This window comes from Psilocybe cubensis, chromosome 10, assembly GCF_017499595.1.
Source record: "Psilocybe cubensis strain MGC-MH-2018 chromosome 10, whole genome shotgun sequence".
NCBI classification, from domain to species: domain Eukaryota; kingdom Fungi; phylum Basidiomycota; class Agaricomycetes; order Agaricales; family Agrocybaceae; genus Psilocybe; species Psilocybe cubensis.
This window is the reverse complement of record NC_063008.1, coordinates 515,855-528,217: the sequence shown is the minus strand read 5'-3', so window position 1 is coordinate 528,217 and position 12,363 is coordinate 515,855. Positions and strand designations below refer to the sequence as shown.

Sequence of the window (12,363 nt, the reverse complement as noted above, 5' to 3'; positions counted from 1 at the left end):
CAAAGCGCATAAATGATGTTCAACTCAAGATTCAGGCCCTTTCAGGCCATCAACAGGACACAAACAAGCTATGTCAATGGCCATACTGCCAAGGACGTGCCACCGTGTCTCCTCCTTATATAGATATGAAATTTGGCGCTGGTTATGCTCAGTCTCTAACCACCACCATGAGCCAATTTGAGGTCGACAAATACTGCACTCAAACCAACCAACCAACATTGACACGTCCTGCGAGTGGCCAAGAGGCATCACAATTCCCTCACGTCACTCGAAAGGACCTCACTCAGTGTCAATGGTGCTACAAGTCAGCTCAAGAACCCGGCATCACCTTGTCTAGATGTGCGGGTTGTCAACGGGCAAGGTTCTGTGTGAGTACATGCTGGCTAGTAACAGACGTGGCACTCGAGTTATCTGCACATCCCACTTAGAGCAAAGCGTGCCAAAAGGCGGCGTGGCCAACCCACAAGATTAGGTGCAGGGTCAACATGGAGGCGAGTAAACGACTTCCAAATGCACAGGATGTGTGGAAGAAGCTGAGTACCTTCTGCGCGAGACACCGGCCCTCCTTCTTCAAGCACGGTATTCAAGCACTGGATTTAGCCAACGACCCTGAGAGGCGGCTGCGCAATATCCTCGTCATTGACGTGATCCCCGTTGTACACGAAGAAGGGAATTCGAAGTCCAGCAGGCTCTTTCATGCATTTGAAGCGAGGGTTAAAAGTATTGAATCATTTCCACCGGAGCGGAGAGATGAAATGAAGCTACAGATGAAGTTGTTTGAAGAAGACCAGAGACGGACTGGAGGTATGGGCGGTTTCTTAGTGATGGTCTTTGATCGTCCTTCTGGGGTGGCGAACGTTTGCCCAATGGGGTTCCCAAAGGATATTCTGAAGTGGGAACGTGGGCTACCGTGGAAAGAGCCCTTGTTAGACGCCCTGAATGCGCCATTGACACGACTTGAGAAAAAACAACGGGGATTTAAAATTGCATGTGAAGCAGTACCTATGCCAGAATAGCGAGTGTATGTTTATGTTTAAACTTCTTTCTACTCAGATTGCAAATGCTTGTACAATGTATTCATTTTATTGTTGATGTTTATAAGTCTCAAGATCGATTACTGGCAAAATGAGTGAGTTGAAGAGGGTTAGCTTTGGGGCAGGAATCAAACACTGATCTGTCGTGTCGGAGCTGCTTCAACGATTCAAAGGCGATTCAGTGCATTCCCACCTCTATGTGCCTGGAAAAAGTGTCATACAGAGCGCTTGGATTTCCACTTCGGTGGTCAGACTACCTACGATTTGGAGACCTTCACAACCTGGCGGTCGGTCAATCGGAATGGCAAATGCGCTTTGGGACATGATGAAATATCTGAAACATTACAAGTGTGAGCTTTGTAGTATTTTCGCTTCTCAGGTTAAAGGAGATAGCGTGCAGATATCACTCGATCAGTTTTTCTCATATCCAAGTTTTCCTTGCAAATATGGTATTAGATTTTGAGCATATTAAAAGGCAGTTTTGACGAGGCTGATGCAAAAGGACTCAAACAGGCTAAGACTACGTCATAATTGCCCAGATGTACCGGTTGTGTCTTGTATCTGACTATTGGCCTTCCGGTATTATGCGGGCTAGATCTGGCACCGACTCTGAAACTCAGTTTCTAACCACCACCATGAATCAAATCGGGGTTCAAGAATCCCATACTCAAACCGACCAACAACGACTGGTTTGTCCAACGAGTGGTCAGGGGACATCACAATTCCCTAACGTCACTCGGAAGGATCTCTCCCAATGTCAATGGTGCTATAAGTCGCGTCAGGAACCCGGAGTCATCCTGTCTAACTGCGGGGGTTGTAAACGCGCCTGGTACTGTGTCAGTATACGCTAGCTTGTAATGGATGCTTTACTCAAGCTATCTGCACATCCCTCTTAGAGCAAAGAGTGCCAAAAGGCAGCGTGGCCGACTCACAAGATTGCATGCAGGATCAACGTGGAGAATAGCAAACAACACCCGGATGCACAGGATGTGATGAAGAAGCTGAGCGCCTTTTGCGCGAGGCACCGGCCCTCATTACTCAAATACGGGATCCAAGCGCTGGATTTGGCAAACGACCCTGACCGACGGCTGCGCAATATCCTCGCCATTGACGTGATCCCCGTTGTGGATGAAGAAGGGAATTCGAAGTCCAGCAGGCTCTTCTTGGCCTTTGAAGCAAGGGTTGAAAGTGTTGACGGATTTCCACCGGAGCAGAGACATGAATTGAAGCTACAGATGAAGTTGTTTGACGAAGACTCGAGACGGTCCGGAAATATGGGCGGTTTTTTTGTGATTGTCATTGACCGTCCTTCTGGGGCAGGAAACGTTTGCCCAATGGGGTTCCCCAAGGAGATTGTCAATTGGGAACGTGCACAGCCGTGGAAAGAGCCTTTGTTAAATTCTCTGAATGCGCCATTGAAAAGTTTGGAGGGCAAACGGGGGGTTGGAGTTGGATGGGAAGTTGTGCCAATGCCAGACTAACGAATGTATTTTGGCTTCAAACTTCTTTTTTTCAACTCAATCCGAGAATCAGTTTACAATTTGTCCATGTTTTTCCATTGTTGTGTACAGGTTTTCAAGCTGCAACAACATCATTTGATTGCAGAGTGTTAGGGGCGTAAATATACCGGGTCTCTGTGTGCATGGTATGTCTGCCCGGTGCTCTGAGAATACTGAGCGCGAGACTATTTCGAGTGGCCTTGGGTAAAGTATACCAGTACCAACGCCGCTGATGTAACTTTTGGAAGGTATAGAGTCTGATTCGTTTTCAAATTCGTAAAGTAGCATCTTGGAAGAACTGTGTGGTCGTTTTTTGCAACTTTTTTTTTTTTTTTTGGGTGGAGCGTTGGTGTTAGGCGTTTTTTGCAACTTACGACGTGTCAGGCGCACGAGTTGCGTCGTCGGGTCCAAGTTCCTCTGGAACGCTTATTGCCGTAATGCCGTGATGTGATCAGCTCGGCGCTGTATTTGTCCTTGCTGTTACGTGAAGCATGACAGCATTAGATACAAACAAAGTTGTCAGCGCTGTTCATGTCCCCGTTTCTTCGCAAAAGAAATATAAAGCAAAGAGCACAAGTGACACAAAGCATAGATAACAAAGCCAAGAAGAGAATAAAGCAAAAAACAATCCGCTTTTTATTCGGGGCCTCTTTGGCGCCTTTATACGTGTGTGAGTGCAATACGTCGCTTGAAATAATGTGTATTGGTAGTTTTCCATTTTATTCCTCTCGTTCATTGTGCAATTAGCATAGTTCATCGTCGTAATGGTATTAGAAGCGGGCGAGGCTCTCACACCAATATGGCCTAATAATTCGAGTACCATACTTTTCATTTTCTCTCTTGTTCTATAGCGAACTCCCTGTGACTTGGGGACGCCGTCACCGCGGCGAGTCACCGGACTGCTTAGATAATGATTATGTAATACTCCCGCGAATCTGATCTTTCGTTGACCTCCACCTTCATTCTGCCTCACTCCCCTTCATTCCCGCCTCCTGCTAACTCATCGCGCTGGGACCCGCCCTCGATCGCTCGCCGCTCGTCACTCTCCGGTCACCAGCTTTTCGCTGGTCGACCTCCGCTCCGGTCACAACAATTTCGTCCCCCAACGCCGTCAATTCCCAAATACGTGTGCTCACGGGCACCCGCTTTCCTTGTTGGATTCGAGCGGCCGATCTGCGCAAAACGTGAGTGTTCTCTGTTCATTTTTTTGCTCGCTCTACCCCCCTTCTCCGTGCACTGGTGGATGGGAGCTGAGGAATGATCAGGCATGGTCATACACTCACTGCCTACCACCCGGTGTTCTTTTAACTCCACTGTATACTTTTTACTAATGCTGCTGACAATCTAACGATGTTAATCCCATATCTTCTCGCCCACTGGCTAATGTACGCCTCCGCTGCATTGTAGGCTTGACCCCAAGGATGTTTGTGGGGGTTAGCTTTTGGGCGGCATTGTTTGTATTATTTTTTGTGAGTTTCCTCTTCCTCCCATGTGCCGCTAACATTTATCATATCCATGTGTTACAGAAGACCTTGCTTTCAAATTCTTTATGTTTCTGGGTGGTGTGTTTGTGTGGCTATGGAGGGATTTGGGTATGGTGCGAGAGTTTGCGAACAATGTTGAGCGTGCGTTCGTTTTTCTTTCTTTTTCTGGTTTAATATAGTTGAAGAATTTTGTTGCCACTTAGAGAGATCTACGTCGTGGCGCGCGTCCACGGATCGCCACAATCTCTGCCATCGCCAGCTTGTGCTCCTACACGAGATGCTGAACAACTCCAACGCTGCCGCCATCATGGATGCGGAGGAGTCACATTTGTCTATCCCTGAAAGAAGACTCTATAATGCCTGCACGCCAGTTGTTACCAGCCATCAACCGTGATTGGCGGTGAGGTTAGCTTTTAGGTGTGGCGTTGTTTCTGAGCAGTAGAGTGGCATATTGTTTTTGTGAGTTAACAGTCCTACACCCCCTTCCCCTCCCCAATGCTCAGACGTTCACCGCTAGCGTTTATCTGGTAGAAATTCTGTGCTGTACCACTGCAGACCTCGCTTTCAAATAATCAAATAATTCCTTGTGTACATTAATCACTACTCTTTGTTACTTTTCTACGCTGTTACATACTTGCTACGTCTGTTGAAGCCAGAATTAATCCTGAGTCAGATCAATAACATTGGATGTAGATTGAATGTTCGAGACCTCGGTCTCGTCAGTCAAATCAATGACCTCAAAATGCCGAATGGAATTGTTTTGTTCTTCCATCGTGGAGCTGCTGCTGCTGGGTCTGCGCCTTCGACTGGGATTTATCTTCATTCTTGTTACGGATTGAGAACCTGAGCAAGTGGTTAGTAGTATACAATGTGTAGGTCAGTTAGATAAAACTACCTTCGACTGTAGTATGTAACTCCTGGGGCAAAATACTCCGAGGAACCCAGACTCGAAATTGGTCAACCTCATTGGATTGGTTTGAGTGGAAACCCATCAATGTGACGAAGTTCTGAGCCGACACAAGCAATCGGGCATGTAACTCTGAAGCGTTGGGTTGTACACAGCCTTTGCGCTTGAGCAATTTACAGGTCAGAACCAAAGCTTGGGTATTTGGCGTAGCGAAAAGTTTCCGGGAAGAGTCGTATAATATGAGGGGCTAGAAGCAGCATGAGACCTTGTTTTGCACTCGTAAATGTGAATAGATGACTTACAGAATAAAGCATTTGAAGAAAAATACCCTCCCAAACCTTGGCTTTGAACCTTTTCCTGAGTACATCCTCGGATCGCCATCCCAAGTGTGTCGACGAAACATCAATTAGGCCGGGAACTGATGGCTCTTGTAAAATCCACGGTTGAAATTTTTGACCTGGGGCAGAAGTTAGTGGATTCAAGTAAAGATCAAGAATGTCAAGGTCGGGGAAAGATTCTGTGAGACGTTCGGACAGGACAGGTGAACGGCTATGTAGATGGCCATGGGAATTTGTCAATAATTCATGCTTGATTTCTGTGCGCCAGTGGTTGAGAAAATCCTGAAGAGCAACACCGCTTAACGTCTGGAATGCTTTGACAAGCTGATCCCCAAATCCGCACGATGCAAGAGCATGTGCATGGGACGGCCCAAATCCTTTGAGACCCGCGCAATCGTAATCGCCACCACAGACTAGGGCAAATAAAACAAGTCCACCGGATGTTAATCCTAAATCCAAAAGATGCGAGTACGTGTAGGCAATCATTTCATCTTCAAAATGTCTTTCCTTGGTTGGAATGCTAATAAAATTTGATGTTCAATATCCAGTATACTGAGCAAGTTTGAAGAATGTTCTTACGTGCGGTATACTGTTTGTGCGCCAAAGACAAAAACATCACTATCGTTAGTGATGATTCCATCAATCAATCCTCTACGGTTTAGCATAGCTAATTCCGCTTCAGCCTCTCCGGGCGCCTATTTTGGAGTTAATATTAAATACAATTACACAGACAGCATGCAATACCTGGTGTATGTGATATCCGAATGCCCGAATGATATCTTTAGATGGATTGGTCCAAAATGGGCTTTGGTTTACACGAACATTAGTCCCGCGTTTTATGAGAGGTCGACCAGGGCCATCATAAACAAATACTAGAGTCAAGGGATATTTGATGAATTCACACATTTTCATGAATAGAATGTGCAGTGCACCGCCATAGAATTGGCCACTGATTGTTGGTCCCTGTAGTGCTGCAACACACTCGCTCATAAGTGTGCTTTTGATTCTAATTAAGACTAATAGATCAAAATTTTAAACCATGAAATACCTTATATCAACCCCAAGCTTCATCGCAATTTTTCCGGAACTCTCTCGATGGTCAAGAGCAGTAGAGAGAATTGAGATCCTGCTTTCCGCTTCTTTGATTGTCTGTAGTAGCCAACTCAGCACACCAAGACTCAGACATGACATTGAATGGTTCTTACTGGCCATAACCCATTAATTCCCATTGTCAATTATCAACTTGTCAATGTGATTTGCCGCTGTGTTGTGTGTATGGATAAAAGAGATGTCAAATAACTCAGATTGGATTGTTGATATAAGAGTATGACCATTGTATTATGAGACTTCTCAAACTAAGTTACGTGCGGGCTCAATACTACTAAGTAAGGTTACACTGTCATCGATTACACTATGCTGATGGTTCAACTAAATTTTTTGTGCGCCTCCTTGGAGCAACTGGTGCTTGCCGTTTTTTTCTACCGATGGGCGGCTCTGTAGATACACTTTGAGTGCTATTGGAGTTTGTGCTTTGAACACTAGCAGATATTACCTAAAATTGAATTTAGAGGTGGTCAGAAGTTTGTTTTAAAATATGCGTACATCTTTTGATGCTTGCGCCTTTGCTATGCGTTGTGCATAGATTTCATCAGTGATTGCTGAGAGTCCCTTCACTCTGCCATTGCCCCCTGTAGCAGATTTTTCAAGCTCTTCGATTACAATTTGTGGGGATACACCACGTAAAGTAGACTCGGAATGAATAAACTCCGGAATTTCGCGAAAGCGCTGCCACGCCTTACGTGCCTAGTATACAAAAGGAAAGGATTAAACCATGTATACAGCTCGAAAAAGATAATTAAACCATACTGCTGGTTTAGTTCGCCATGCTGACTGAAAGTGCAGCTCAACTTGCTGAAGTGGAGGCTTGATACCTGTCTGAGTACCCGAAGCATTAAAAACCGGCTCGCCAGAATTGTAACATGTCCACTGTTCATTGAGTGTATATTTGTTAAGGGTCTTTGATGGACACCATGCATCCCATAACAGTTCGGGTCGCTTGATAAGTCTAAAGACTTGCTCCCACGTCACTGATTTCTGACCAAGAACAGGCGGCCAAAACAGTTGTGGTCCACCTAATGTGTGGCCATAGATTTATTAGCATTCAGACAATAGTAGTGTTAGAAACATAAGACGGCACACCAGGGTTTGAGAAAGCGTCAACATGGGGCAATACAAGATCAACTTGTGTCCGCGAACGGGATTCAGAAGAAACCTTTGGTGATCCATTTGCAAAGGCGCGAAGTGGGCTTCCCGGTTGTTTGCTATCATTTGGAGCATTCAAAACATAAATTCCCGTATCATCGCTATTTTTAGTAGCACTATGACCGGCAGATTTGTTAGCCAGTGGACTCTCTGGCACAGCTAGCGTAAATACAGGTTGCGGGACTATAGTTGAAAAATCAATTCACAGAAATATATCAATAGCAAGTTAAGTCAAGATACCTTTGGAGACGTTTAAACTATGTTGATATGACAAATTTGAGAATCCCTTGGTTGGAGAAAGAACATCAGTACGGCGCTGAATTAAAAGACGCATTTCCTTCAATTCTGCTGCCTGGGTTGCTAAAAGCGCCCTCATTTCTTCAAGAGATAGGCGAAGAAGGTTGTTTTGTATACGTTCCAAATCCACTGTACTTCCTGCGTTAGCTTGTAAGTGAGCAAGGCTTGTTGGATACTCGGTTTTCATCCAGTGTTGGACCTGGGGATTTGCTAAAGCTGGAAGCCGAAATAATGCGGATTCAGGATACTTCTGGTAAATTGCAGCACCACACTACAATATATATGAGTGATGAGTAGCAAAGATAACAAAGAGCAAACCTGGAATAAATATGGGCGGAGCGATATTACCATTGCCCAATAATTGGCTGCACCCGACAAATTGGCTCTTCCCACAATTTTGGCATGAATATCCTCGGCGATAGGGCATACCAAGTTTAAAAATGCCTCTGGAACATGGACACGTCGCCACAGAGGGTCATATACTTCATGTGTTTTGTATCCATGAGCACCGAGAACGGCCTAGAAAACGGTGTAAGAGAAAAAACCATAACATGTCATAACAAAAATACCTCTTTTGGAATTGCTGGAGCGTATGTATCAAAGTATGTTTCACCACGAACCCATCCCAATCTTGATGTGTGTACCCCATCGACGCTAATTGATTTGACAAGTTAACAATCATGATTTGAGATATACGTTCAACCAAGTTCACCTACCCCATCTTCTCTTGGCTATAACCAAGAATATGGCGAGGAAGGTGAGCCTTGATTTTTGAAATAAAATTGGCCTGTGAGAAGGCCTTGACGTAAAGGTTATACAAACTCTGTTCGTGGTAAGGGGTTGTTGGAGAAGTCTTGCCATGCAAAACACGGACTTGTCTCCAACTTTTGTTGATTGACCAATCAACATCAAGTTCTTCGGTAAGCTTCTTTACATCATGGATGAAATGATGATAAAACGCAAAGGCACCAAGCGGGCATATTGTTGGATCTTTATGTGCAATAAATACTGTGTAAACCGGATTAACTTTTGTACGCAATCCACGGTTAGCAGCAGCTTTCTCTTCGCCTTGAAGTCCCAGGACACATTCAACTGCAGTTTCTTTATTGGGGTGAAGAAAAACATATGGTTGTAGTTCCGCAAGTTTGAGTGCACGAAAGTCGTCTCCTCGATTCCCAGAAGCATTTTGGGCTGCCCATGCAAGATGTCCATTAATGACAGATCGCACTTGGAAGATCTCATCAAGCTCAACCCAAAGTGAATTGTCTTGGATGGAAAAACTCACATTCCCGATGCATCAAAAACCCTCCACCTATTTTGGCCATTTGCTCTTCGGTTACACTTGCCAGAAACGTGTTGGCAACAATATCAGGAGCATCCTCTCCTGGAATTAAGCCACTGATTCCTGGATAAGAACTCTGTCAAGATTATACAAAAAATAACACTCACTTTCGACTACGATTTAAGGCTTCATTCATCCTTCCTTTTATACAGTCCCAAACGTGAATAGACTTAGCGGGCCGAGTTTTTTCAAGTGTTGGATCGAGGGCCTCTTGCATTTTTCGAATCCGTAATGCACCAAAGTAGAGTTTCTTCAACTGGGACTAGATAGTATGAGTGACAGTTCACGATCTGTTACTGGTGAAACTTACAGCACCAAGATAAGTACCCGGAATATCAAGACCCTTGCGAGTACGCTTTGGACGCTCTGCTGAATGTCGAATATACAGGAGCAGATGATGACAGTCAACTATGTCATCTTGAATTTCACCCTTGTCCAATGCTTGGCGACAAAACATCTAGAATACATGAGCTGAGTACAGCTTTAGCAAAACATGATACCATACCTTCCAGTCTCTTACAACTGCCGACTGTGTTTTTACGCCACCTGCTCGTCGATTTTTCTCCGATCTTTTAGCCTCGTCAACCCGTGTCTGAGTAACAAATTGTTCAAAGTCATCGCTAGTATCCATGATGTCGTCTTCATTGTTGTCGAGATCTTCTCCAAATTCATCATCCTCATCAAGTAACTCATTGTCCTCGTCGTATCCTAGTATTTCATCAGCTGCTGCACCTTCAACCGAAAAGTGTGAAATAAGAGCTCCATCGTCAATGATATTGTGGGATTGTGCGGAAAGATGTTGATCTTCAATGTCAGCTTGATTTTCGGTGGCTTCATTCACAGTATTGATAGTAGTAGGTGCAGTATCGGCACTGCTATCCAGCGGAAACCTATCAAACAGAAGTCAATAAAAAGGATCAACTACCACAAACTGAAAAATATACCGACCAGTATAATTTGAGAGCTGAACGAAGGCGCTCTAAATTAGCACTTTTAGGGACTGAAAGATGGAGGTTGCTGCATGCTTCCCTCAAACGCTCTTTCCGTCGTATAGTGTCACTAAAAGAAACATCAACAAGTCAAATTTGGTTGAGAAAAAGAAACCATACAGTGCTGCAGAGTACTCTTCAAGAGTTGAGACAACTGTGCCATCCAAGGTCCGGGATGGATAAAGCAAATCATTGTGTTCAGAAAGTAGGGGATCAGGCTCAAAAGAAGTACCATCCATGAGTATGTAGACAGGCTGTTAGCGAGGAAAAATAAGAAAGAGCGAAAACATAAAATGCAAGTTATATGCTTCAACGGGTGGCCCAAGTTTCATTGTTGAATAAAGGCACATAGAATGTTGATTACAAATGCCCTGAATGGTAATTGAGGCCTGTGTTGGATTCCCGAGCTATAATTCGATGTAAATGTTGTATTTGGTCCCCGTGAGTAGAGAATACAATGAAAGCAACATGATTTACGAAAAGAAACCAAGACCGTCCCAAAAATGCCAACCGCCTTCAATTCCCACTAGTTCCTGCTGTGCAGTACTCAATTGACACTGCGCGCAATCTGTGCTGTGATCAATCTGAACTATTGGTGTTAATTGGTGTCGCATTTGAGCATCTGTGTCAAAAAATAGAGGAATCTTGAAATACTCACAATGACAATTCTGGTTTTCCAACGTGTGATCCAAACCGACTTTGAACAAGACAGTAAGATGGCGACAACAGGATTGTGTGCTTTTGTGAGAGAAAATAGACACCACAGCGCGCGTGAGACTTGAGATGCGCAAGGAAAGACAATGTGATGGTTGAGATGCAAGAACGAGGGTAGTAGAACACCCGTGGGTCTGATGCCCAAAAAGACAGTGTTTGCGCAATGGCAACTCAAACACAGAGGGCGGTGATTGTCCGTGGGACAGTGAGGGCCGTGCAAGAAGAGCACTGCTGCCTGCGCTGCTTCCACAATCAATAAGTGAAGGATCGACATAATATTGAATAACGTACCTGACTTGATTATATTCAGACCACCGTTGTGAGCAGTTTCAAACCCTCCACCTCTATAGCGGGGCTTGTGAGCAACGAAGGTATATAGGAATTGAGAGTGCATGGCGAGCGTGTTAGCGTTTGAAAGCGTGTTAGTGTTTGAATTGGCAGTCTTGTTGGTTTAGACGGTGTTGCAGTTGGTCTAGATGGTGTTGGCTTGAGTCTTGCCAACTGAGGGTTGATGAGCGGCGGTTTATCGAAGAAATCCAGTTGTGTACGTGAGCTTGGACGGTTTGGGGGGACAGGCATGGTGATGGCGGTGGTCGCTGACAGAGCTTGTGTAGAGATAGGGCGAGGCACGGCTGATTTACAATCGCCGAACCGGCATAAAGCTCACTTTGAGTCCCTAGCGAAGTCACCAACTCTGGTGACTGCCCGCCAATTTTGGCAGGCGGTCACAAAACCCTTGTGACCGGACCCTTAGAAAGGCCACTGGGGTCTCCTCGTTCTATAGCGAACTCCCTGTGACCTGGGGACCCGGTCACCCGCTTTGGGTCACCGGGAATGATTAGCTAAGCTGAGTCAGCCGCGGCTTTTGTTGACTTTCCCTTTCGTTTTCTTACTCGTCCCTTCACCTCCATTCCGCTCGCTGGGACCCGCCCCTCGATCGCTCGCCGCTCGTCACTCCCAGGTCACCAATGTTTGGCGCGACTTCGACCGCTCAGGTCACAAGAATTTCGACCCCCGACGCCGTCCTTTGCCTCAATAGGTAGCTTGAACGGCCGCCCTCGACCCAATCCGAACATCCGAACCCGATTTGCATGGCATCGCTTGGATGGCGGAGTTCTCGCGACTGCGCGTCGCTTCGCGTTGCAGGAAGGGCATTGTGTGTGGAGGAGAGGTGGAAATAGAATGTGACAATAAGGTGAGTGTACGAGTGTACATTTGACACCGCTGAGAGAGACATTATGGCACCATGCGATTCAACCAGGCGATTCAGCATGGGGCGAGCTCTATGCAATGCGCGTTGATTCGTGTTTCTCCCTTGCGTCACACTTCTCCAATCGTGAGTAATCTATTTTCTTTGTTTATTTCTGCCACTCTACCTTGTTTTTGGAGTTTCTGCAGTCTTGCGTCACAAGTCGCGCGGCAGGGCGTCAAATAGTGCGACACGGCGCCCTTGACATCCAAACACGCACCCCGAAGGCCGGCACGTCGTGTCGCGTC

At 45.5% G+C, this 12,363-nt stretch overlaps 2 protein-coding genes across 2 annotated transcripts; one reads left to right on the top strand and one right to left on the bottom strand.

The window, feature by feature from the left end:
* Positions 1 to 1,669: 1,669 nt before the first annotated feature.
* On the top strand, positions 1,670 to 2,515 carry JR316_0010489 (uncharacterized protein; the record flags this gene model as incomplete). Its single annotated transcript, XM_047896157.1, has 2 exons — positions 1,670 to 1,723; positions 1,931 to 2,515. 2 exons carry the CDS (start codon positions 1,670 to 1,672, stop codon positions 2,513 to 2,515), a joined length of 639 nt encoding a protein of 212 aa, XP_047744202.1.
* A 2,160-nt stretch (positions 2,516 to 4,675) lies between these two features.
* Positions 4,676 to 10,391, bottom strand: JR316_0010488 (Flap endonuclease GEN-like protein 1; the record flags this gene model as incomplete). The annotated part of the gene is given in 19 exon segments (XM_047896156.1): positions 4,676 to 4,860; positions 4,913 to 5,171; positions 5,227 to 5,782; positions 5,842 to 5,957; positions 6,007 to 6,259; positions 6,311 to 6,411; positions 6,865 to 7,065; positions 7,129 to 7,394; positions 7,462 to 7,707; positions 7,765 to 8,092; positions 8,170 to 8,340; positions 8,391 to 8,475; positions 8,538 to 9,087; positions 9,107 to 9,219; positions 9,271 to 9,425; positions 9,474 to 9,620; positions 9,669 to 10,053; positions 10,112 to 10,222; positions 10,273 to 10,391. 19 exon segments carry the CDS (start codon positions 10,389 to 10,391, stop codon positions 4,676 to 4,678), a joined length of 4,347 nt encoding a protein of 1,448 aa, XP_047744201.1.
* Between the last annotated feature and the right edge of the window lie 1,972 nt (positions 10,392 to 12,363).